Raw genomic sequence first — 26918 nt, 5'->3', positions numbered from 1 at the left:
TCTTCTATGATGAATTGGTGCAAAATTTTACTATAAAACAACTGGTACTTAAACATACCTATAAACTCTTTGGATATTCTTAAAAATGTGGCAATGAAATGTTATACCGTGAATTAATGAATTTTCGTTGGTACTATTTTTTATTGATTAAATCAAATCTGAATTTTGGATGGATATTTGATTACTTAGTTTTGGCAGTCTTCATATACTTATATATTAACATACATAATAATTAAATTAACATTTAAATTTGTGGTTCCCCTGTAACCACGAAATCCCCTGTAACCACGAAATCCACAATAAAATGGCATCCAAGGAAAAATAATAAATCCACAGTACATCAAACAGACACATCAAAAAATATAAATAACAACCTAATATCTTAATCAACAGAGATTCAATTTTTTTGCTGAAATGACATTTACAATTTTCATATAAGTTACCATGACAATATTTTACTTAAGACAAACATTTATTTGCAATTATCTTTCTTAAGAACACATTACTGTTAACTCTTAATTTAAAAAGAGCAGGCATAAAAATTGTGAGAAGAAAACTTTCCTTTAAAATATAAATTATATTGAAATAGAATTTTATATCAATTATAAAGGGTGTCCTTTGTCATAAACTGTAAATCAATTATAATGGTAGTCCTTTGTCATAAATTGTGTAATGGTTATTCTATGAAAGGATAAATATTTCCTTAAATTCAGTATTACTAAACTCTGTTAAAAAAAATCAAATATTTTTTCACTTTTTTCCTGCTAACATGCAGGAGTTTGTATTGATTACTATCCCCTCCTGTCCCTTAATTAAAATAAATATAAAATTGAACATTTTTTGTCAATTATGTAGAAGAATTTCTTCTTCAGAACATTTTTTAAATAATCATAAACTGTCTTTCATTGTTAAGTTTACATAAAAAGGAAAATAGGAAATCTTTAAAGTGTATTTTTCATGCAGTATAATATATCAACAACCCAATAGCCCATATAATATTAACTCGATAAAAAAGTGTTTGCTGTGCTTTTCCTTAATTGTCTTCAATCTTTAGATGTTCTATTTTGACCAGACCTCGTTTTGTACCTGCTCTAAATTTGGCTAAATCTTTTCTTGTAATCATCCCTAAAGGCTGGAAATAAAATGAAATAATTGTTAACTTGATTTTTACAAGGGTGCACATACGACAATCATTTAAATGTCTTGCTAGCTTTACTGATAATGATTGAAATTGAAGTCTTATGTTTTAAAAATCAATATCAATGAAAACTTTTCATTTTCATATTATACTAGAAGTTTATGACGTGTTGGTATTAGCATCACTTAAAAATTTATTTAAATACTTGTTTCAAATGTTTTTTTTGTCAAGTTCAAAGAGATCAAAGTAATGACAACATCTAGTATTCATGTGTCTTATCCTCAAAGTGATGTAGTAATATAATTTTCCAACCTATATAATTATACTCACTGTTAATTTATCATCTGTTACAATTAAATGTCTTAATCCAAGACCTCTGAATACATTGAATACTTTTGGCAGAGAAAATGTCTGGAAAGTAAAAGTCAATATCAATCACAGTTTCTTCATGTTTTTGTTAGATAAAATCGAAAATTAGTCATAGCATCAAAATATCACATCATTTGATCGACAAAATATAAAGTTATTAATGTTAATTTAAAATATTTTTTTTTAATACTTTATTTATTTATAAGTATGATTTAGTGGATATTATTAGTTACATAGTGTGCTAGTGACCTAATACAATATATATGGGGTCAGGATAATCCATATGAGGTGAGAGCGAAGCTCAAATCCCCATATGGAATTTACTGTTCCCATAAATACCGTATTACATCACTAGCACACTACGTAAAGAATTTATCTTACCGACTATCTTAACATGTGAAATTTAGACTAGTGACCTATCAAAATGAGCAAGTCTTCGATACTGTTAGCATTAAGAAACTAGCTACTTTCACTGATCCTACAAAAACAGATGCCAACAATAACAACTTGTTAGATTTAAATGCGTTTTATTGAATTTATTTCAATCTTAATCATCAATTTCTTCCATTTGTTGAAACCTCTCAAGATTTTTTTCTCAGTACCATTTTGTTTTTTATAAAGGGACGTAACACCACTACTAACTGTGTATGAAATAAGCCCTGCCTCCCTTTTACCTAATATGGAATATAAAGGGACATAACACAACTACTAACCGTGTATGAAATAAGCCCGGCCTCCCTATTAACCTAATATCAAATATACACGGTATCCACGAGGACACTTTTAACCAATCATATTCCTAGAAATGTATAGGAGGTAAGATAAATGGGATATAATATGGGGTATACATAAATAAGACAGTCACCCAATAACAAAACTAATCAAAATAAATGTAGAGCGTAACATGCAGGCTGCAACAATAGGCAGTAAAACTGATTTTTTCTATTTTACCTTTTCAATGGTGTGAGGTGTTGGATTATAAAATGGTCTGAGATCTATCATGTAATCTCTCTCTTCTTCTGAAATGGCTATATCCTAAATAAAATATTTAAAAATGTATTAGTTGTATAATACAACATTCATAGAATTGCACAAGAATAATTTGCTATGGGTTATTATTTATATAATATTAATTTCAAAATAAATTCAACTATAAACCAGTTGTTACAAGTTGTATATATCTAGAAAGCAAAAAACATGCACTCTCATTTATGCATTAAAGTTCTGTCCAGGAATTCATGGAGATATTTTGAATCGTCTCTTTATAAACATACAAAATCCAACATATGGTTAAACAGAGCAAAGAAGAATTAATCCATATTTAAAGATTCTAGATATTTTTATTTGATAAATTGTTACACAGAAACCCTTTAACAGTACAGTTTTTAAAGAAAAATTACATACACTGAAATATGTGATATACAAACTGATATGGTTTTATAAACTTACCTTTATTTTCAAATACAGTGGATAAAAATTTCTGAAATCTGCTATGGTTATATTTTTTGGTTGTGGAAGACCTTCTGGAGCAAAAATCTGCAAAATATGTTGTCAGATAATACTTACCGATAAAAAAAGACCTTGGCTCATACATGTGTTACTTATCATTACTTAATAAATGATGCTGACATCGGAATACAGTCGACTCTCGTTATGTCGAAGTCAGCCGGACCAGAGAAATATTTCGAGATACACGTAGTTCGACTCAAACGAACACCGGAAGTTCGACAATCTAAGGGACACAACTCTTGCTTAGCTTGGTAAAGCTAAAATAAATACGGGTGAATATGACAAGGGGATCGATATTCTAGTATCAGATCGATGTATTTGTATGGCACAGTCTTTTATTATTATAATGACTGTTATTTTTACTTATTCAATTGTTTCAATTAAAAAAAAAATCCTATGGCTTTTCCAAGAGAGTAATTTCCAATCGACAGTTTCGTAATTCAGGTCGCTAATAGCTGACAAAATTGTTTATTCTCGGATACAAGAGATTTAAGAAAATTTTGATTTCTATTCATTTTGTTTTATCTCACTCTTTCTTTTCAAAAGAACATATAATAAGATTAAAGACGCCGTTTGAGTAGTTTTTAGGTGATCATCCACGGAAGCCATAATCCTCACTTTATACACACCCAAGCTCATTAGTGTAAATCACAAATTAATTGTTTTGTAAACAATTAAAATACTTTTTCATGAACATTAACAATTTATCACTAATTATTTATAAAAATTCTACAAAAGATAATCTTAGGAAAACACTCATGGAAATAGCATGTCATAAATCAATATAGTGGTCAGTGACCGGAAATTTAATTACACGTGTATTGTCAGATTAACTCTTCAATCCATTTAAATCCCGGAGGTCATGTTTTGACATATGTGTATTAGTTCGAGATAAAAAATGATTTTTGAATGCTTTTGTTAACCTTGGGACTGTAAATTTAGTTCGACTCAACCAAATTTCGACTCATCCAATATCGACTCATCAGGAGTCGAATTACATACTTTTGTATGGAATAAAGTTCGGGACCACGTGAAAACTTCGACTCATCCGAAATTTCGAGTCAACCGAGTTCGAGACAACGAGAGTTAACTGTATATAATCCTGAATAGAGACCTATTCCAGAAGCTTACCCCTACCTCGAAATTCAGTAACTATTCCATCAGTTTATTCCTATTAGCTTTCATTTGTAGAAGTAACCCTAAGAAACATGGGCATCCCTAATCTTCTCCAGTCATGCAGAAAACTTAGGCTGTAGAGTCCTTTTGACAGTGTTAAATATATATATTAAATATGAAGCTAAGTCTGGTAGAAATGGAAACATTAAATTTTGTGCCCAATATAGGGGTAGATTCTTGTTCTCTGTAAGTACTAGAAACTTAACAACAACTCTCTGAGGGTTCCATAAGTAGCATGCAGCAAGGCAAAAGATTTGTCTCTATCTAACACTTCTTCATTTTCAAGTGGCAGTCTAAATTTCTGAGCTTCATACTGTTCAACCAACTCTGCAGAACTTACCTATTGTATTGATTTGTAATTTGTTCTACTCCTTATCACTCAAGAAATATTTGCCGCTAGATGTTAGGCAAACAAAAATCAATCAATAATGTGTACAAGTAATAGACAAGTGACAAGATATTCTTATCTGACTTTAACACAGGTGGTTTAATTTAATACCCATATATCTTAGCACTGAAGTATAAACATCAGGATACTTACTTTTTTCTTCAATATAACTATTAACTGTTCCCTTAGTATTAAACCTTTTAACTTTATTCTGCCAGGTTCCTATAAAATAAATGAACTTTTCTTTTAACCATTCGTAGGTTATGAAAGTAAGAATTAGTTTATAATGTCATTTCACAATTATAAAATATAAGTTTATGTAAAAACTTCCTAGTTATGTTCATAAAAAATGTACAGAAGGAGGTATTCAACCCTGCCTACAGATTATTATCACAGAAAAGCATGGTTTTTATTTCAAGTTATCAAAACAATCAACCTGAGATGAACCTGTGACCTATAAACAGTGAGTCAAAGCTAGGAATTGATGTACTCAACTTTACAGGTAGTCAAAGCAAGAACAAAATATGTTATACCATAATTTTGTTTACTGAAAGGAAGCATAAATATAATGATTCTACAACAAACAAATGAGCCACGTCATATAGAAATCGACCTTATGTAAATGAATATAAATACATCTGTTAACTAAATTTCGGGTTAAAAAATTTCTATGAAAATTATGTAACTCTTTGAAAATTGAGTTGACATAAAATCCCTACAAAACAGTCCAAAATTTATCTTTTATTCGTCTTAGAATATTCAAAAATCAATCAGTCTTTTACATGTACATGTTTATGTGCACTTGCATAAGGTTGACTTTTATTCGACGCAGCTCAATTATTACTTACATCTTCTGGCGTTTCTGTTATAGGGAAACCACACATATTTTCTGTCTTTAATATATCTATTATCTGGCCTACTTTTTCTTTCGGTCGAAAACCAATTAATGGTGATGTCATTACTTCACTGAAAAATAAAAGTCATGCATGTCTTTAGGTCCTAATAAAATACATAATGTGTAAGACAAAGGAATATTACGGTAAAACTAAATCCAAACGCTGTGTCAAACCTTCATAACATCTGGTCAATCTGAGATATATACAAAGCTAGAGGCTCGCTCACATGGTTCTAAGTGCATCATTTGGCAGAATTTTGTTTTATGAAATTTTATCGATCGATCTATATAATGAATGAAATTTATATTTGTTCATTTAGCATTAGAATAGAGATAAGCATATTTTATTTGCAGCTTGGCCTATGTAAAATGACGGTTACTGTCATAAATTGAGTTCACCAGCTGATTGTATAATTTTAACATGTATGGGTGTAAGATGAAACAGTGTATTTTAAATGTGTTTGCGCCTAAAGTAGATATACTGTGATTATACTGGTTAAAAGTATATAGGCTGTCATATTAGAATTGTGATTTTTGATATCTCTCTATCTTATAGTTTTCAAGATAAATGGACTCAACTGTTACACATTTACAAACCTTGCTCTGATGTCATCTACCAGTGGTGGGGCTTCAAAGGGTATGATAGGTATACCTAGTACTTCTATATTCATGTCATAGAGACCCTACAATATATGTAAGATTATTACCATCCTTAGATTTTGAAGCTGAAAAGGGCAACCGACTTATCATGCTTATAGTCTAATACAACTTATACTTAGAGTATCAACTGTAATAAAATTACAGAGCAAATAAAATAACTATCACGAATAAGAAACCACACTTCTGGCATTGTAAAATGTAAGATCTATTATGATTTTTTTTTGCTGCTTGTGTCAGAGATAGATTTCAAGATAGATATTGAAATAATCTGATAATTACTGTCATTGCTCAATCTTAAACCTACCTTTAATTCTAAAACTAAATTTTGTGAGAACTGGAAGTCCAAACATTGTGAGCTTCTAATTATAAATAATACTGTAAATTCAGAAATTAATGTGTGGTTTTTATTATTGCGAAAAATGAATTTACAGTACTTTATGTTGTTACGAAATCAATTATATCCTTTTAAAACAAGTATAGCACACTATCATGATTGAAAGTCCAAATAATATAATTCTTTGATATATATACTGTCAAAATACAATCTCTCAACACTTTAAAATCATAACCTGTATCTTATTTTAAACCAAAACAATGCATGTCTCTGTTACTTACTGTCGTGATAAAATCCCCGACCCATTTTGAGATCATAAGTACAATAATGATTGGCAGTCCAAATGATATATCTCCTGTACATTCTACAATTATCACAGTTAAACTAATAGTTGTACGTAGATTTCCTCCAATCTGAGATGCTGCTCCAATTAGGGCATACTTCCCAAAATCTCCTGACTGTACAAATACAAATATTCTAATTAAGAAATATCAATATTTTATGCAAAATGACTTGAATTTCTAAGCGTGTTGGAAAATTCTTTTACCTGTATAGAAAGACTTATAGTATTGACATATGGCAACACCTGAACACTATTTAGCATCAAGTCATTTGACTTTACAGTTCTGAGGCATTATATTTGAAAGCCAATTCTGACTTTGTTACCGTAATTCCTTTAAGTTAATATAAGACAATTATAGGTAAACAATGTGCTGATATTGAAGATAAAATGGACAGATTTTGATAGTTTGTTCTTATGCTGTGTTGTTACACCACTGTCCAAAAGTTGGGGAGGGTTAAGTGCTACAAACATGTATAACTCTCACCACTTTTTTCTATGCTTGTCCCTAATCTTGAGGTGTTTACTCAGTGGGTGTCATTGGAGATCATATTCATTTTTGTGTTTCCTGATGTTTCAATAATGGGGGTGCATTAATGTTTCTCTTGATTTGTTTCACATTTAGTCCAGCTAGACACTTTTATAGCTAACTATATACAGTATGGGTTATTCTTATTGTTGAAGGTCATACAGTGACTTCATGTCCTTTGGTCTCCTGTACATGAATATTTGTCCAATTGGCAATCATACAACATTTCTTTATTACAATATATATATATAGACTACTAAGATGTGAAATGCATTTCAAGATTTAAATTTGAATCTTGCAAAATTATTATTAGTATGGTAAGGTGAAAGTGATCTTCCATGCTGCTAACAAACAATTCCAGAAAATTCAATACAGAAAAATTTCTTTTAGCACAAAATCAAGAAATGCATTGAAACGTACGAACAAAGAGTAAACAGTTATTGTAAAAAGTGTTGTGCTGTCAAAACTTATAAACCATCCAGTGTAAACAAATATCACAACTTAATTTGTGAAACTAAGAATTTATATAAGCACATGAATTGCATCAAACTTTGTCAGTCTACAAATGAAAAAAAAAATATGGAGCATTCAAAGCAGTTTTTAAAAAGTATACATTATAACAATAAGATTTCATTTAAAAAAGTTAAGAACTCACGATATTTGTCTTCTTCTATGGCAAATAAAAAGTTAAAGAAAAGTTTGTTATTGTAAGAAAATATAAATAAAGAAGTATGCCTATGATTAACAATTGTTTCTACATACCAATAATGCCTTTTAATAATAATTATGCAATTTGACATGAACTTGATTCATTCCAGATGTAAGAATGACAAAATTTATGTGTTGACACTATACAGACTAGCCATAACAAAAATTATTTTAGGTTGCAACCTTTAGCTTAAAAATAAGTGCTGTGAACTACACTCTTAAGTAATTTGTTGAAAATAACTCTATATAAACTACATTTTAGCAAATTGTGTAATTTTTTTATTTACACCCCCATACTTCCTTAAGTATCAATTATAGAAAAAGTGTACTGCATACTGACTACGAATGCCTAGTTTTTAATATGTTTACAGGTGTAGTTTTAAATATTCCTTTGGAGTCTTAAAATAATAAAAATTTCCCAATTTAAAAAAGGTCATGTACAAACCATGTGAGAATAATTCCCCAAGATACTATGCACAGAAAACTAACAGTGAGGAAATGTAGGGAATCACATCTAGTAAAACAGAGTAAAACAGAGTAAAACAGACAAGGCATATAACTTACTTTATCTTTTGTCTAGAACAATAATAAAATTGTGATCACTGTTGTTGTCATAACCTCTTATGTATACTGTGGATTCATCATTATTCATGGGATACCAATTTTCATAGATTTTGTTGGTATAAGTTAGCCACAAATTTAAATGTACAATTTTCTTAAGTGTTATTTATAGCCTTTGGCAGACCATAAAATCAAATATCAATGTTTCCTTAATCAGCGAAAATTGGTATCAGATAGTTTTGAAAAACAGAAATTTCTTGTCAACACTGAAGTAGTACTACAGTAGATATAAACTACAAAATCACATGACTAATCTATACTTGTCTTCATCCCTGATTACTGTTATTTATCTTATCTGTTAAACAACATCAATTTAAACTTATGATATTTTTAAGACTTTTTTTTATTAAATGTTACATTGCAGTTACAACCAATATCCAGCTTATTCTATACATTATAACATAAGAATAGTTCTAGGACACATCAATAAATCCCTAATTTTCTTTTCTTTAAATTTATCTCTTTTTTTAGAATCAGAATATCATGTCGTAGCAACTTAGTAACAGCATTCATTAAACATACTTAGATCACACTGTCTACGGAATTAGAGCTTACCTCCCAGCCATAAGATGAATGCTTGGAAAACATAAACAGTTATCTAACACATAAAAAACATAATTATTGACAGAGTCACCTGTAACAGGACATGGCTGTCATAATAACCAAAATACAAAATTAACTCAGGGACAAAAATTCAGTGTTGACATTTACCTTAGTTTAATTAAAATGTTCTTTCTCTTTATACTCAAATTTTCAGAAGATAACAATTTATACAATTCATCTAATTTTCCATATATAATAACAAAGGCAATTTGTTTACTAAAATGTCTTCTGCTGAATGACATACAACTTGGTATAGTACTTATATTTCCTACAAATCCATTTTACCGATCTACTCAAAAGATATACTTTTCAATTGCAAGTAAATGTGCCACATGAAAATCATGTGAAAATTGTGCACATATCATGCTTATTTTTTCGCATGATTCACACATGACTTGGCACACATTAGCTTTCATGCGTGTATCATGCTTGGCACTTTTACCTGTATAAGAACTGTTAAATTAGCTATAAACAATATTCCTATTATCTTTAGCTCAAGGAAGAAATTAAATAACAAGAATACTAATACAAATTTTTAAAGTAAAATAATACAATTCTGTTACCATTTGCAAGTTATGTATATTTACCAAATGAGTTAATCCAGGGAGCATATCAACTACACCCATACCAACTAGTCTCCCCCATGCAGCACCTGTTGCTAAGGAAGGAATGAAAACACCACTAGATACACTTAGACCATAGGTCCAAACACTCAGGAAATATAAAACCACAGTGAATACTGCTAAACTGGCCGGACTGTGGGACTCTGAAATGTAAATATAAGAAATGCAAAACAAGAATGTGTCCACAGTACACGGATGCCCCACTATCACTAGCCATTTCTATGTTCAGTGGACCGTGAAATTGGTATAAAAAAAAACTAATTTGGCATTGAATTAAAATGATCATATCATAGGGAACATGTGTAATAAGTTTCAAATTGATTGGAATTCAACTTCATCAAAAACTACCTTGACCAAAAACTTTAACCAAAAACTTTGACCTGAAACTTGCACTTTCATTGGACCGTGAAATTGGGGTCAAAAATATAATTTGGCATTAAAATTAGAAAGATCATATCAAAGGGAACATGTGTACTAAGTTTGAAGTTAATTGGACTTCAACTTCATCAAAAACTACCTTGACCAAAAACTTTAACCTGCAGCGGGACAGACTGACAGACGAACGAACAGATGGAGGAACGAACTAGCGGACGATCAAACCAACGGACGGACGCACAGACCAGAAACCATAATGCCCCTCTACTATCATAGGTGGGGCATAAAAATACAATCATGGGGAATGTATTCTCTCTTTAGTGGAAATTAACCAATCTTATGTTGATACCAAGACTTCATATTCAACAATGTTTCATCATCAATCATACTTCAAAATTTGTAAGTCCTGTGTGGACAAGGCGCGTTTTTGGCGTATTGAATTTTAAACCTGATGCTTTTTGTTATCTATTAATCATGTTTTTCTTTGTCTAATATGTTCTCCTATTTATTTGTATTGTAGTCCTGTAATATTATGTTGTCATTTCAATGTTATATTTAACTTTGCCATTAAAGTGCGAGGTTTGGCATTCCACAAAACCAGGTTCAACCCACCACTTTTATTCCCCTTTAAAAGTGTCCTGTACCAAGTCAGGAAGATGGCCATTGTTATATTATTGTTCGTTTCTGTGTGTGTTGCATTTTAACGTTGAGTCGTTTGTGTTTTCTCTTATTTTTGAGATATTGAGATCAGACGTGGCACGGTACTTGTCTATCCCAAATTCATGTATTTGGTTTTCATGTTATATTTGTTATTCTCGTGGTGTTTTGTCTGATGCTTGGTCCGTTTCTGTGTGTGTTACGTTTCGGTGTTATGTCGTTGTTCTCCTCTTATATTTAATGCGTTTCCCTCGGTTTTAGTTTGTTACCCCGATTTTGTTTTTTGTCCCTGGATTTATGAGTTTTGAACAGCGGTATACTACTGTTGCCTTTATGTAATATACTAAAAGGTGAAATATACATCATAAAGACAATATTTTGACTAGGAATGGTCATCACAGCTTGACCTTTGACCTCTAACTTTAACAACACATGATATGCTCTTTCAGCAAAAATCAAACTCATTATCAGCCCTTGTTTTTGCTTACAGTAATTCTTAGCATAAACTCTTAATGATAAGGCCAGCAATTCTGCTGTAATGATTCAGATTTGTAAAACACTTATAAAATTTTGTTATATAATACCATGCATATTGTATCAGCCATACTGCCTGACATACTATATAGATCTGTTAATAAATCCTCATCAGTAACATGATTACTAGGGGAAAGGAAAGGAGACTATCTAGCATTTCCTACAATATATTTCATCTCATTGACTTACCATATGGATCATGAAGCAGTGATTTCAGACAGCCTTCTGGTGTGTTAAGAAACAGGTTAGATAACCCATGATGTTCACCTGGTTTACAGTGCATCTAAAAATAAAACAAAATAATAGTTGTCTCTTATATAAATTAAAAGAAAATCATACAAAAAACATGAATATATCAGAATTTTTGGTCAGTTTTCAAACCAAGCTAAAATCTAACAAGTCAACAAGAATTTGCTTGCACATTGGTGTGTAGTAAGGAAAATAAACAAGTAGTTTATATTCCAGGAGTAAATTTTGAAAAGCATATTATACCTTAAGCTTAACATCAATTTCCTTGAAACCTAAGCATGAAAAAGATATTTCTTCAATTTATTTTTTTACAAAAACTAAGTTTAACTGCAAAATATATATATGTATCAGATTTCATCCATGTCGTATCCATACCTTTTGAGGTTTTATGTTGACAAAAAATTATAGACAGACGAAGGGAAAACTATACTGCTCTTGATCCTAAATGTAGGACCCTAATAAGTCCTTAATGTACCTTTTCTAATGTTTATTTTATTTATTTCCCCAAGATAACTTTTTCCGAAACAGGTGATTCAAGAAATACTATTGTCATGAAATAAGCAATATATGCAGATACATAAACATTTTGAATAAAAATACAATAGTCTGTAATGATATATACCCTTGCTGTAACAGTGTTGTTTCCGAATGGTTTAGTAGCGGTACAGTCATCTACAACCACCATCAATATAAAGGCCAATAACGCTGATACCATAGCCACAACACCAGCTTCTATCACCTTCAGCCAGTTATTTCTTAAAAACCTGTTCAGAAAATATATATTTACATCACTTATACTAAAGTATGGAAAGTTAAAATCTTTCCAAAAAAAATCCCTGAAAATTGCTGGAATAGTTCTGCAGCTTTAACATGAAAAGTCTTTAAAATCTTAGACTGATTAATCAACTTTTAAAGTAAATCTCTTTGTTTCAATTTCATTAAATAGAGAAAAAAAAACAATGTGTAGGTGTTGTGTTTCTTTTAGCACAAAGTATATGTCACCTTGATCCAATTGTCAACAAAGATGCCTTTTGTATAAACATTTACAATACTATTCAGGAAAAAAAAAATCATAATAAGTATTCCTGACTATTTTCTAAAATCTTCCCTTAATCTTTTGAAATCACTCTTCTACAGCAAGTAGTGTAAATAGAGATGTGGATGAGCTCATAAGTCATATGTCATTGACATTGGAAAATAACATTAAGCAGACCATTCAGGTTTTCAAAACTAGATAGTGGCCCTTAGTTTCAAGTGGCTGTGACCACAGCTTCCTCAGAAACCAAAAACTTTAACAGGATACAGGACGAATCAATAGAATAAACAGGCTACAAACAAACAATTTAAGTTCAAGAAGCTCCAGATGAAAATGACTAAGTTAACAGGAATTAGAAAGAAATATTGTTATTTGAAAGTTTATTTTGTCACTTAAGAAAAGCTAGGAAAATATAATGTAACTTACCTTTGTCTAAATACTGTTAGTTTGTAATTAAGAACAACAAATGAGGCCCCAAGTACTCCACCTGTAAATACATAGATATATATCTAGTTAGAAATAGAAGAAACAAGTATGATAGACATATAGAGTAGGTAAATATTAGAAACTCAAACCTGCAAATACTAAAACATATTTTAAAAGTGCCATTTAGCTTCAAATTTTCTATCTTTGGCTTGCCACTGGACATTTAGCACCCAACAATCAATCACTCCATCTTTGCTTGATAAATTAATGTAATAAAATCTTCATATTAAATACCTAGATTAAAGCTTTCTATTGTCTAGACCAAACCAGATTTGCATCATATTTTTATACATTGTGACAATTTGACTAAATTTGGTACATTTTTTTATTCTGCTAAATTGTCATATGAAGCTTTCAGTCAACAACATTTTCTTCAGAACTTAACCCTCAACTTTGATGAAAAAAAAATGTTAATCAAAACATCCTTCTTTTTATTTGAACTTTGTGAATGTAAAACTCCTGTTTGTTTAAGACTTATCCTTCTCTGGTTACTTGTGGTTAATTAAATGTGTCAGTCTTTGTAAGAATCCAGCAATTTAGAAGAATTTCTAAACATAGAAAACCCCACCTACCTAAACACCCTTTTTTGAAGGTACTCTCATCCAGAGTTTGAATTGGTAGATCTTTTGTTTCCAGGTGTCTGGTATTAACCAAGAAATATCTATTGTATTGGAAGGGGGGGGGGGGTAATTGAGTTTGAGGTTTTTCAATATTTGCATAGATAAATTCAGAAAATTTACACTTGATGAGACACTTTTATAGAATTATCAAACATCAAACTGAAGGATTTTATTGAGTCTTTTCAGTATACTTACCTACAACTGCCATTACTACAAAGACTGGAATTTCTATCAAATCAAACTTTAAATCCTGAAAAATACATTGTTATAGTTCTCAAATAGTTTTGCTACCATGCTATCCAAGAACAGATCAAATTTTTAGAATATTATTTTTTCTCATAGTGAGGGCAGGACCAAATCACAAAATAACCAACAACTAGCTTGCAAAAAAGCTGTAGGCAGCAAATTTTACTTTTTTTTCTAACTATATGTCTGCAACCCTTTCTATTTAAGTTCTTCATATCCAATCCTTCACATATTTTTGGTATGTATTGCAAGGCACATTTTTGGTATGTTTTGCTAGTCATATTTTTGTATCTTATGCTAGACATATTTTTAGTGTGTATTGCTAGACATATTTTGAGTTTATATTGCTAGACATATTTTTGGTATGCATGGTATGTTTTGCTAGACTCATTTTTGTCGAGCCTTCGACTTTAGTCGAAAAAGCGAGACTAAGCGATCCTACATTCCGTCGTCGTCGGCGTCGGCGGCGTCCACAAATATTCACTCTGTGGTTAAAGTTTTTGAAATTTTAATAACTTTCTTAAACTGTACTGAATTTCTACCAAACTTGGACAGAATCTTGTTTATGATCATAAGAAAGTATCCAGAAGTAAATTTTGTAAAAATAAAATTCCATTTTTTCCGTATTTTACTTATAAATGGACTTAGTTTTTCTGCGAGGAAACATTACATTCACTTTGTGGTTAAAGTTTTTAAAATTTTAATAACTTTCATAAACTATCCTTGATTTGTACCAAACTTGGACAGAAGCTTGTTTATGATCATAAGATAGTATCAAGAAGAAAATTTTGTAAAAATAAATTTCCACTTTTCCGTATTTTACTTATAAATGGACTTCGTTTTTTTTGCCAGAAACAAAACATTCACTCTGTGGTTTAAGTTTTTAAAATTTTTATAATGTTCTTAAACTATCCTGGATTTCTACCAAACTTAGACAAAAGCTTGTTTCTGATCATAAGATATTATTCAGAAGTAAATTTTGTAAAAAAAAAATTAACTTTTTCCGTATTTTACTTATAAATGAACTTAGTTTTTCTTCCAGTTAACATTACATACAGTCTGCAGTTAAAGTTTATAAAACATTTATTAGATTCATAAACTATTCTGGATTTTTTACCAAACTTGGAAGCTTCTTTCAATCAAAAGACAGTATCGAGAGGGAAATTTTTATTGATGTTTTTCATCATTTTTGTTGAGTCTGCGATTAACAGCAAATGTAGGCGAGACACTGGGTTCCGTGGAACCCTTACGAATTTTTGTTATGTAGTACTAGAAATATTTTTGGTATGATTTGTAAGACATTCTTTTGGTGTGTTTTGTTAGGCATATTTTTAGTATCTTGCTAGACATATTTTTGGTATATATTGCTTGACATATTTTTGGTATGTTATTGCTAGACATATTTTTGGTATGTATTGCTTGACTGATTTCTTGAATGTTTTGCTAGGCATCTTTTTGGTATGTAATTGCTTGACATATTTTTTGTATGTTTTGCTAGACATATTTTTTGTATGTTTTGCTGGACATATTTTTGGTATGTTATTGCTTGACATATTTTTTGTATGTTTTGCTAGACATATTTTTTGTGTTTTGCTAGACACATTTTTTGTATGTTTTGCTAGACATATTTTTTTGTTTTGCTAGACATATTTTTGGTATGTTAAGAAATATATCAAACAAAATTTGGCACATACTGTTTTGTATATTTTCTTTCGTTTTAATGGGTTTTTTTATCATTTGCTTAAGGGGCAATATCCATTCAAAATAAAACAAAACTGAAATAAACTAATACTTACGTTATCAAAGACATTAAATCTAACTAAACCAGGAGAAGATAACTCTGTGGCATGACCATGGAAGGCACCCAACAAAAAGTTGGTGAAGAATGTTGATATCATAGCACCAAAAAACTAAAAAACAAAGTTAACAGTCATTTGGTCTAACTTTATTATTTTTACAAAGATATTTTGTTATTTTTTTCTTCTATAACAGCTTGGACTACTATACTAACAGATTATTATGTCCCTGATAAAAAAACCAACAAAGGATTTATGTTTTATTGTGTATACAATTTCTGTTTAATATATAATGCATATGACAAACTGGATAATGTAGAAAAATTTCACAAGAGAATAGCTAAAATATAGAAAAAAACAGCATAATAATAAATATTTCCCTCACAGTCAAGTTCATATCAAAATAATGAAAATGGATTCTTCAAGCCTGCTATGACAAGCAACATCATCAACATATTATGCAGTGGAAATTGTTATAATTACATGGTTGAGGAAAATTACTGAAGGTATCAAATTTACATTGTAGGGGAAAATAAAACCGTAAGGTTTCTAAAATGGTTCTTAATATGCACTAGTAATTTTTTAGGGCCATTTATAGCTTGCTGTTTTGGGTGTGAGCCAAGGCTCCGTGTTGAAGATTGTACCTTGACCTATAATGCTTTACTTTTATAAATTATGACCTGGATGAAGAGTTGTCACATTGGTGCTCATACCACATCTTCCCATTTCTAATGTCCTAACTGAAATCTGGATAACTATGATGTATATAATTCTGTTGTAAAAATCAACTTACTACTCTCCATGTTAAGTCCTGGTTCCAAAAGCTGGCAGCCTCTTCTAAACTAAACAAAGTTCCTCCCACTGGTGCCCCAAATGCAGCTGATACCCCTGCTGCAGCCCCACCTGCTACAAAATCTCTGATCTCATGATCATTCCTGAATCCATCATACAACTGAAATAGTTGCAATAATATTTAATCAAACTAATATATAAGAAATGATGATCAAATAGCAAACCAAACATATTGTACGAAAAGTCAAATATATATATTTTTTTTTGCATATTTTTCTGTCTTGAGAGATTATTTTTTTTTCATCCCCGACCGACCTACCCAACTTTTTCATGGGGAAAATCCATAAACCAACAAATTAAAAAACCCTCAGGCCTTACTGATACACATTTCCCTTTTAAAAGAGTATAAAGTTGTTATAACAAATCTTTCTAATATTAATTTGCCTTCAAACTAGCATAATTCAAATCATCAAACTATTGATATACCGTATAAATCGTTAAATAGTAGTTATGGATTCATTATTTTCGTGGGTACCTATTTTCGTGGATTATGGAAAACTTGCATGTTCCTGGATATTTAATTTCATGGTTTTGACAGAGTCTGCATATATGCCTATAGAAAATTTGTTATTTGTTAAAAATGTAATTTGGTGGTTCAACTGTACCCATGAAAATTGGTATCCAACAAATAATAAAGAATCTACAGTAGCTATTTTAGTGGTATAATTCAGCAGTAACCAAGCAAACATTGCTAAGAGATAACCTTGAATTTGAAGTGAGGTGTGAACTGTTGCTCTTGGACCCTGAGATGAAGAACAGTAGTGAAAGTTCTTGACCTTTAATTTGAGTTTATTTAAGTGCACAACTGTTGCATGTAGGAATGTGCGTAAAGATCTAATACAGCCTATCATTTCTATTTTATTAGCATGATAATAAAATTCCTGAGTACTAAAACAATATTTAATATAAAAAAAAAGATGTAGTATGATTGTCAATGAGACAACTCTCCACAAGGGACCAAAATGACACAGAAGTTAAAACAACTATATGTCACCATATAGCCTTTACCAATGAGCAAAGGCCATACTGCATAGTCAGCTATAAAAGTAGTATATTTTCATAGTAGTATATCTTACCGAAATACCTTTGCCTTTACATAATCTAATTCTTCCTTTACCTAATCCTGCTGCTATGATGCCTCCTGAGTGAGCCATGGGACCTTCCTGAAATTAAAGGTAACATTTTGATTGGTCTGTAAATTAAAGGTAACATTTTGATTGGTCATGTTAATTAGAGGTAACATTTTGATTGGTCTGTATACTGACCCCAAAACACCTGATTCATAAAATCATTAATTAATAACTTTTGGTAATTTTGTTATTTTACTTTTTGATAGATTAATGTGACTGTTGAAACCTAATTGGCAAAAAATTACCTGCAAACTTTTCAAAACTATCAAAGTCAATGAAGTCTTCATGGGAAATGGAATTTGAAAATGTAACTAATGTAATTGTAAACACATTCAATTGTAATTGAATTTTCCTATTCAAGGGACCTAATCACAAACAAGGATAGTTGTAATTGTGACTTCAGTTGGCATTATATAATTACAGCGGTTACAGGATACATTTCTCTCGAGATTTTTTAAATGGCCAGATTAAAACATTCAGTTGGTTCTGAAAATCTTTAAAATATATTCAAATATATACATAATTACAGGCTATAAAAAGATTATGTTTGTTTGCCCTAACCCTACGTATACCTACCCAAAAAAATAGCTGCCTATTTGAAATCTTTTATTGTCCTGATGTGAAAAAGTTTTAGGCAAGGAGACTAAATAAAAACATTTGATGCTTTAATTTCTCTTTGTTACCTACCTACTGTTTCAACCTTTGGGTAGGGTTTGGACAGACTAAAATATTTTTAAATGTGGCCTAATAGTTACTTTGCAAAGTTTTTTTTAGTAATCTTATCCTTTTAATACTAAAAATATACAAATCTAAAAAGGTCACAAATAAATTTCAAGCTCAGAGTTAACTAACAATGGCCTTATATTTAGTAGTCTGGGTACAGACAACAAATTACATATCACCATCAAAACAAACCTATCACATGCATTATATATGCACTTCAAATAGCAATTTAACTTTTTCATGAAAAGAAATAAAAGGGGAAAGACTCTAGATCTAAATATCAACATTGTGGTTTAAGATATGTAGATGATATTGATGCTGAATAAAGAGTATGAATTTGATAAGCAATCATCCAAGAGTATCAAGTTAACTTTTATCTTTAATTGATATAATTGATCAAAGAATGTTTTATCAAGCTATAAAATAAATGAAATATAACCAATTTTTTATCAAATAAAATTATACACTATAACACATAAGTTTCTAGCCTATAGCATGCTGGGTCTGCTAGGATCTGTAAATAAATTGTAGTCCAATAGTAAGCTAAAATGTAAGCTAAAATGTGACTGGAAAAAAAAAAGAGCCATGCAGGAAATGGTAGTTTTATTTACTAATATACGAGGAGTGGGTGAAAATGGAAAGTGCAAACTTAAATAAGTCTTTTGATTATATATTATCTATTATAAATGAAAAGGACTGAGTATTAACAATTCTCCCAACATGCCACTACCACCACCAATATTTACTTCTTCATAAAATGATAATTACATGCAACATGAACTGCCACAATAAGAATTTTTTTTTCTCAACAGATGTAGCAAAAGTAGTGAAAATACACTTTGAAATGGTTATTAATTTCAAAAATATTTCTTATGATATTATAGTTGTACTTATATTTCATATTTATCATGTTTATAGTTGCTTTCCATTTTTCAATAATTTTTATTGAGTATTATTTATTTTATAATTTGGATTCATTAATATTCGTTGGATACCAATTTTCATGGATTCCGTTAGTACAGTGGAACGACAAATTTGAATGATTAAGGAATTACAAGTTTTCTAAAGGAATAATTGCAGACTTTGCCAAAACAACAAACAAACAAAAAATCTGTTAATATGATAGTTTTCCAATCCACATTTGTATGAAGCAAAAAATATCCACAGTAGATACCATGATATCATTTTCATTATTAGAAATCTACAAGTTCATGAAGTTCAGAAATATGAATTATAATAATGACCATCTTTACAAATTTATAGACTCTCTTGATGAGAAAAAATAATGCATCCTATATATATACAACATGGCTGGTAATTGATATCAAGAAAACATGATGACCTTGGAAATAATAGAAGTTCTTGATATACTGTACATAGATATGGTAATTTCCTGTAAATGATATAAAACTAACATACCTCAGGTAAAATTCAATGGCAGTCTAAAAATAATTTATGTGCATAATAAAAAACTGATAATGAATAATAAAAATAAGAAACTAATGATCAATGATATGGGTTTGACTTCAATGAGACTGCATGTAATTAGAGACTAGAATTTCCTTAAAACAGAGACCAGAATGTCCCTTGACTCACTTAAACTTTTGCAAACATCACTAGATTTGTCATACTTCAGAAAAATGTTGATTGCACTGTTAGGTGAAAATATAAGAAAAACTTGATCTGTCCGCACAATAACCACAGCCCATGCATTTTTGTTGCTGCTGTGAAATTCAGAAATTCAGTAGTTTATCTTTGACAAATTCAGTAATTTATTTTTGACAATAACATTTTGAGAAGTTTGGTTTGCAGCCATTCATTTATGTAATCAAGCCTCAGAGTTTGATTAACACATGGTTACTGATCATTCTGATAGGTCAATCTGACAGAATTATACTGGCCCAGCAATAAAATCTGGTGTCTTTTACTGTAAATTCAGAAATAAAAGGTCAAAGTCAAGGTCAGTTTGATGCATTTACAAAGTTTTGTCAGTTCTGCAGTACAAAAGCAATGCACAACACTAAATCAGATGAGGTTTTACTATCATAGGGTCAAAGGTCAAATTCAAGGTCAAAATTACTTCACTTTGATATATGAAACCCACCAATCCCAACATCCCATGATGAATAAGCAACCAATTGTATGGTACTAAAGTTATGCATAGACCACAATTTAGACAATGTTTTATTAGACTTTTAGTAGAGATCAAAGGTCAGAGTGACCTGACTGGCATCTGACACACCCCAAACCCAATGCACATCAAGTTTTGTTAACCTAAGTTTTAAGGTATAAATGATGCAAGACAGACACGAATTGGACAAGGAAGGTTTTACTACAGACAAAGGTCAAACTCAACACCAGATTGGCCATGACAACCCCAATCCTATGATGTGACTACATACCAAGTTTGGATAACCTTAGTTTTAAGGTACACATATTGGACAAGGTTTTACTACAGACAAAGGTCAAACTCAACACCAGATTGGCCATGACAACCCCAATCCTATGATGTGACTACATACCAAGTTTGGATAACCTTAGTTTTAAGGTACACATATTGGACAAGGTTTTACTATCATAGGGATCAAAGTTCAAAGTGACCTGACTTTTGTATATGGCACTCCCCTAGTCCTTGATGAACCTAAGAATTACAGAACAAAAGTTACATGCAAAAATTCATATTCTATCTTAGGAATCTAGCATCTAATATTTTAATCCAGGGTGAAAAATAAAGCAGTTTATGTGTACAGTGTAATTCCATTGAAGAAGCACATGCAGAGAAGGGAATACAAGTTTTGACAAAGCTTGAAGATGTATTTGGTGACCTACTTCTGGAAATAACTGCAACATACATTTACATCTACATGCTGCAAAATGTGAATATCCATGCCTGCAATATCAAACAGTTTATTCTGTAACATAAAAACAAAATGAGGTCTGCTAAAACCAGCATAAACTTTCATATGCAACTATTCCAGTCATAATTACGTTCGATAACTCTGCCTGTGACTGGTTTAATCAGGATTTTGTAAAATGTAATGGTTACCCGTGTGATAATTTAAAAAAAAATATATAGAGATTAATACATGGCCTTTTCCATATCAGCCTGGGTATCATCCCGAGACCCCCATATCTATTAATGTAATGTACACTAGTTTCACATTAAATTTGTTCACATCTATAAACCTTGTTTAGGTACCTGTACATAAGATTTGTTCACACTTGTAAACTATATGTCATTTAAATGTTCATTACGTAGAAGCAAATTCAAATTTTCGAACAACTTTTCTAGCAGTTAGGGAACGACCATTTGACTTTAAAAAAAAAAAGGGGGATGGATTTTTCCATAATTTGATTTTTAAAAAATCGGGTCATACAGATGATTAGAATGAAGAAAAAATTCTAAATCCAAAGTTTCCCCATACATTATAGTGTTAAATATTGAATTGGTACCATAAAAAAAAAATCAAATATAAACTTTCACGCGATTCTGACTCAGAACCCAACCCCCCCTTTTTTTGAAGTAAAGTGGTTGCTCATTTACGAAAGTCATTTTTGATGATTTGCAGTAGTTTAAAGATGTCTTGATTGCGCATTAAAAACATAGGCTGCATCAGCGTGCTTACGGATGAAGAAAAGGATTGAGATGTTAAGGATCACTATATTTCTATCTTTTCTGTTTGTGTCAAATGGTATTTTTCTCCAAGGAGTATATGGCAAAGGGAGGGGGGGGTAATGTTTTTTTTTTTTTTTTTTCATTTCTAATTGTATTTAAACGGATCTGAGATATTACACAAACAAACAATTAACCTCACCCTTTTTTTCAGTAATGCATTTATAAGTGAATCGTTGTTTCAGTAATGACAAGTGGCAAATATTTCTGTCAGTGTGTACGTCCAGTCGATTCAGGAAGACCTTTTCAAAGGAATTATGTGTTCGGCAATGATGATGGATTAGTCTTGATAAGGGGTTAATAAGGCTACATAAAAGTGTTTTTATAACAAATAAATATATCAAGTTTGGACAACTATTTCTGTAAAGAACTTTATTAATAAGTGTTATAAGTATCAATTTCATATAAAAATCGTTTCTTTTTTAAATATACATGGGAAAATTAAAGTTCTGAATGCCTTGTTTTTGTGTACACTCATCCTACACAAGGCCTACATTGACTATCGACTGCATGAAGAAAAAACATGATTTAAACTACATGTAGACATTGAGTTTTATCAATGGGAACGTAATTATGTTTAGTTTATGTGGGAGTTACACTAACACAACACCGAGTTTAGGTCAATGTGAACACAGCCTTATTCTTGAATTTCGGGAAACTGACATAACCTGGAGTGAAGTTTCACAGTGCTTATACATTTAATCAAATGTTTAATGTTTAAGATTAAACAGAAAATTGGATATAAACTAATTAACTTATCTAATATATAAAACAGAAAACAAGTTTTTTTTAGTTTGTTTTTAGAATGAAAATTAGGGCGCACTACGTTTGCGCGCATTTGGGGATTAAAATATTTTACGTTTGCGCGCAGCTTTTGATTACATTTGCGCGCATTTATTTTACAGGTAATCTCATGTAAAATAATAATTCATATATATTAAATTATAAATGACTATATTTTATTGGTATTTTCATCATAGATATGACTATCAATTATAAATTTTGAAAATAGTTTGTTAATTCAAATCATATATTGTTCATATTGAATTCTAAAATCAATTTAAAACCCCTTTTTATCTTAAGTTCAAGTTATGATAAATGGGCTATGTCACAGATTTCTTAAAGTTTTGTCTACACCTTTGACTTGTTGAATTGTATCTGAAAATCGAAAAAAAATATGCAGCTTTATCTCCCTTTTCCCTGTCTAAGAAGAGATTTAGACTAACGGAAGGGGTACTGATAATTGTAAATAATTGAACAAATTGATAAATAAATAAGTATTATGACCTGTATTTCCCTAAAATATTATTGATTGAATTCTTTCAAAATAGGTGCCTTAGGAGACTTAAACTAACGGGAGGGGTACTGATACTTGTAAATAATTGAACAAATTAATAAATAATAAAGTATTATGACCTGTATTTTACCTTAGTTTACCTGTCAAAAAAATGCGCGCAAATGTAAGCAAAAGCTGCGCGCAAAGTAATGATTTTTGCGCGCAAATGTAGTGGTAATGCGCGCAAACGTAATGCACCGGAAAATTAAAAGATAGTATTTTTATTAAAAATTCTAAATTATGAACAATGTTTTTCTTACGGTGTCGCAAGGACTTAAGCAAGTGTGATACATGTATATGGTATCCTCTCAAATAAACTTTTTTCCATTCAGAGGTTAGAAAAAAAACATTTTACAAAACTTAATTTGCAAACGAAAGTGAACCAACGCCTGGTAAGTCTGTAGTAAGTTAGAGTCCCTGAAGTGGATACCTCGGGTATGCAGGGTCGTTATGATAAAACACAAAAATGTAGAAAGTCTTATAACAACAACACTTGAGGGACTGCTGCATAAAATTTATTGATCGACATGTTTCGGTGCCTAGGGCACCGTCATCAGGATACAAATAATACATTTGAACATGCTTAAGTATACAATCGGGTTGTCTTATGACGACGTCATAGTATAATAGTTGTTATGAAAGAGGAAGTGAAAGTGAAAGTATAAATAGAAAATGTATAAATAGATTGTCAACATAAAAATGAAAGTAAATTAAAATTGTTTGTGTATCAACTCTGTGTTGTTAATGTCTTAACTAAAAATGTTGTATATTGAGTGTACAAACACATGTCTGTCCCACAGTTCTTCCGGTAGCTCATCTAAACAGATAGTATCATCACTGCTGCTGGTTGTCAGGTCTATGTGGTCTTCTTGAGTAAGGTCCATGACATAACCGTAATCGTTTGTTATGTATTTCGGAATGTTTTTTGGAATAGAAGTGTCGGAATCTGAAAGGTATAAGTCCTGTTCCAATGTACTTGTTGATGGTTTTTTGTATTCATGCGGTGATTTTCCTGCTTTTATCCTGAATATAGGGGTTTTCCCGTTCCATTCTTTTTTCTGGACGGCTTCAAAGGGGGGTCTCCATTTTTTTACTGCTTTCGCCATTTCCCGAGGATTTTGTATGAAACTGTTGTAATCTTCTTTGGCCTTATCTGGATGTTTTGATTTCAGATGTGTGATGGCATTTGATTTCCTAGTGAAAGTAGCATCACAATGTTTGCATTCAAACATTGTCGCGGCTGGTTCGTGAAGTTCTTTGTGGTGTCTTCTTAATGTTGAAATACTGCAGAATGTTTTCGGGCATTTTTTGCAATTAAATCGTCTTGTGAAAATTCCTGTTGTTTCTTTTCTTTTGGTTATTTTCGTGTTAGCCATATCGTCTGTTCATTCCCCAGGGCTCGGTACTTCCAAATCTGTGTATTAGAGCTTCTTCCGTTCTAAGTCTGACGTTTATGTTTTGTTCTGTGGTTGTTATGCCTGTTATGGTGACATCGTGCTTATTGTGACCATTTGAGGTGAAATGTTTCGAGACTGGTTTTGTATTATTCTCAGTGTTGATGTCCTGTAAATGTCCCCTAAATCTTTCTTTTAAGCTATTTCCCGTTTGACCAATGTATTGTTTTTTACATTTTTTGCATTCTATTAAATACACCACACTTTCTGTGTTGCATGTAATTTCGTGTTTAATATCTATTTGGTAACTGTTCACGGTACTTTTTGCACTTGTTGCGGTTTTCATTAGTCTGCAGAGATAGCAGTTCTTTCTGCAGGGGTGGCTACCCTTGCGGGTTTCTTTGCGTACGATTTCGGTTTTCACTAGTATTTGTTTTATTGATAAGGATCGTCTATATGAGACAATGAATTTCTGTGTAGAGAGGGTTTGTGTTTCAGGAGTTCTTTTGAGGATATCTTTCCTCTGGTTGATGGTGCCGTTAATATTTTTTATTTTCGGATGGTAGTTAATTACTAATGGAATTATATCTGGCTTCACAGGTTGGTCAGTTTCTTTTGGTTTTAACAGATCATTTCGGTTTAAGGACTTTGCTTTTGAGATTGCAGATTCGACAACCTGACGGGGGTAGCCCCGAGTCAGGAAATGTTCTTTCATAAGGTTTGTGTGAAATTCGAAATCATTTATTTCTGTACAAATACGTCTTATTCTCAGTGCTTGACTAAATGGAATACTTTCTTTTTGGTGTTTCGGGTGGCATGAGTTGTAGTGTAAGTATAGGTGCGCATCTGTTGGTTTTGTGTATAGAGTTGTATGGAGTTTTCCTTGGTTGTTAACTACCGTTGTATCTAGGAAATCGACTTTTTCTTCACTTATGTGGCTTGTGAATTTTATACTTGGATGGAATTGGTTGAGGGCACTAATGAAGGAATCAAGATCCTTGCGTGTGTGTGGCCATATGAAAAATATGTCGTCTATATATCTCCACCATACTAATGGTTTTAGTACTTGTGTGTTTAGGAATTCTCTCTCTAATTTATCCATAAATATAATGGCGTATTCCGGAGCCATAATTGTTCCCATGCTGGTTCCCATAGTTTGCATAAAATATTTATTACCGAATTTAAAGCAATTTTTGGTTAAGATAAAGTGCATAAATCTAAGGAGTATCCAAGTTGCGGGTGAATTTTCTTGTCTGTTGTTCAGTATTTCTTTAGCTGCTAGTATTCCTTCTCTGTGTGGAATGGTTGTATACAATGAGCTTACATCTGCCGTTACTAGAAGGCTGTTGGGTGGTATATCACCTAGAGATTTGATTTTTTGTAGAAAATGTGTGGTATCTTTAATATAAGACGGTATATCTTTGATGAAAGGTTTTAGATAATGGTCCACAACTTTTGACATATTTGCAGTTGGAGAGTTTATTTGTGAAATAATTGGTCTACCTGGATTTCCTGTTTTGTGAATTTTCGGGAGAAGGTAAAATAGTGGCGTTCGCCAGTGTTTTTGTAATAAGAATTCGTGTAGAGTTTGTGGTAGTTTGTGTTTTATGGCGAGAATGAATTCTTTTATTTCTTTGGCGATTTTAGGGTTGAGATCTTTATTTACTTCCTTGTAGAAAGTAGTATTAGAAAGTTGACGGTCTGCTTCTCGCATGTAATCTATGGTGTCCATAATAACAATTGCTCCTCCTTTGTCGGCTGGTTTAAGTGTAATGGTCTGATCATTTTTTAATTCATTTAAGGCTGTAAATTGATTTCGGTTTAGGTTTTTTCTTATAAATCCTGTTTTCGGAATTTGTGAAATATCATCAGAAGTAAGGTTCAAAAATGTATCCAAATCTTTATTTCTTCCTGCTGG

The 26918-nt window shown here is 31.2% G+C and overlaps 1 protein-coding gene across 4 annotated transcripts in view; it reads right to left on the bottom strand.

Annotated features, from left to right (window-relative positions):
- Positions 1 to 380: 380 nt before the first annotated feature.
- LOC139523176 (H(+)/Cl(-) exchange transporter 7-like) overlaps positions 381 to 26918 on the bottom strand; it is a 56041-nt gene continuing 29503 nt past the window's right edge. For all 4 annotated transcript variants that reach the window (XM_071316983.1, XM_071316984.1, XM_071316986.1 and 1 more), the window contains 16 exons: positions 17821 to 17907; positions 16686 to 16844; positions 15893 to 16006; positions 14046 to 14100; positions 13171 to 13231; positions 12331 to 12472; positions 11649 to 11742; positions 9858 to 10036; positions 6751 to 6927; positions 6073 to 6158; positions 5429 to 5546; positions 4734 to 4802; positions 2957 to 3043; positions 2459 to 2542; positions 1469 to 1549; positions 381 to 1132 (listed from right to left, as the gene is read on the bottom strand). In XM_071316983.1, the coding sequence (XP_071173084.1) occupies positions 1034 to 1132; positions 1469 to 1549; positions 2459 to 2542; positions 2957 to 3043; positions 4734 to 4802; positions 5429 to 5546; positions 6073 to 6158; positions 6751 to 6927; positions 9858 to 10036; positions 11649 to 11742; positions 12331 to 12472; positions 13171 to 13231; positions 14046 to 14100; positions 15893 to 16006; positions 16686 to 16844; positions 17821 to 17907 (1692 nt within the window). In that variant the 3' untranslated portion in view covers positions 381 to 1033. The remainder of the gene's footprint in view (positions 1133 to 1468; positions 1550 to 2458; positions 2543 to 2956; positions 3044 to 4733; positions 4803 to 5428; positions 5547 to 6072; positions 6159 to 6750; positions 6928 to 9857; positions 10037 to 11648; positions 11743 to 12330; positions 12473 to 13170; positions 13232 to 14045; positions 14101 to 15892; positions 16007 to 16685; positions 16845 to 17820; positions 17908 to 26918) is intronic.

Source organism: Mytilus edulis, chromosome 5 (assembly GCF_963676685.1).
Source record: "Mytilus edulis chromosome 5, xbMytEdul2.2, whole genome shotgun sequence".
Lineage (NCBI taxonomy): Eukaryota > Metazoa > Mollusca > Bivalvia > Mytilida > Mytilidae > Mytilus > Mytilus edulis.
Note: the sequence above shows the minus strand (reverse complement) of the source record. Positions and strands in the feature narration are given on the sequence as shown.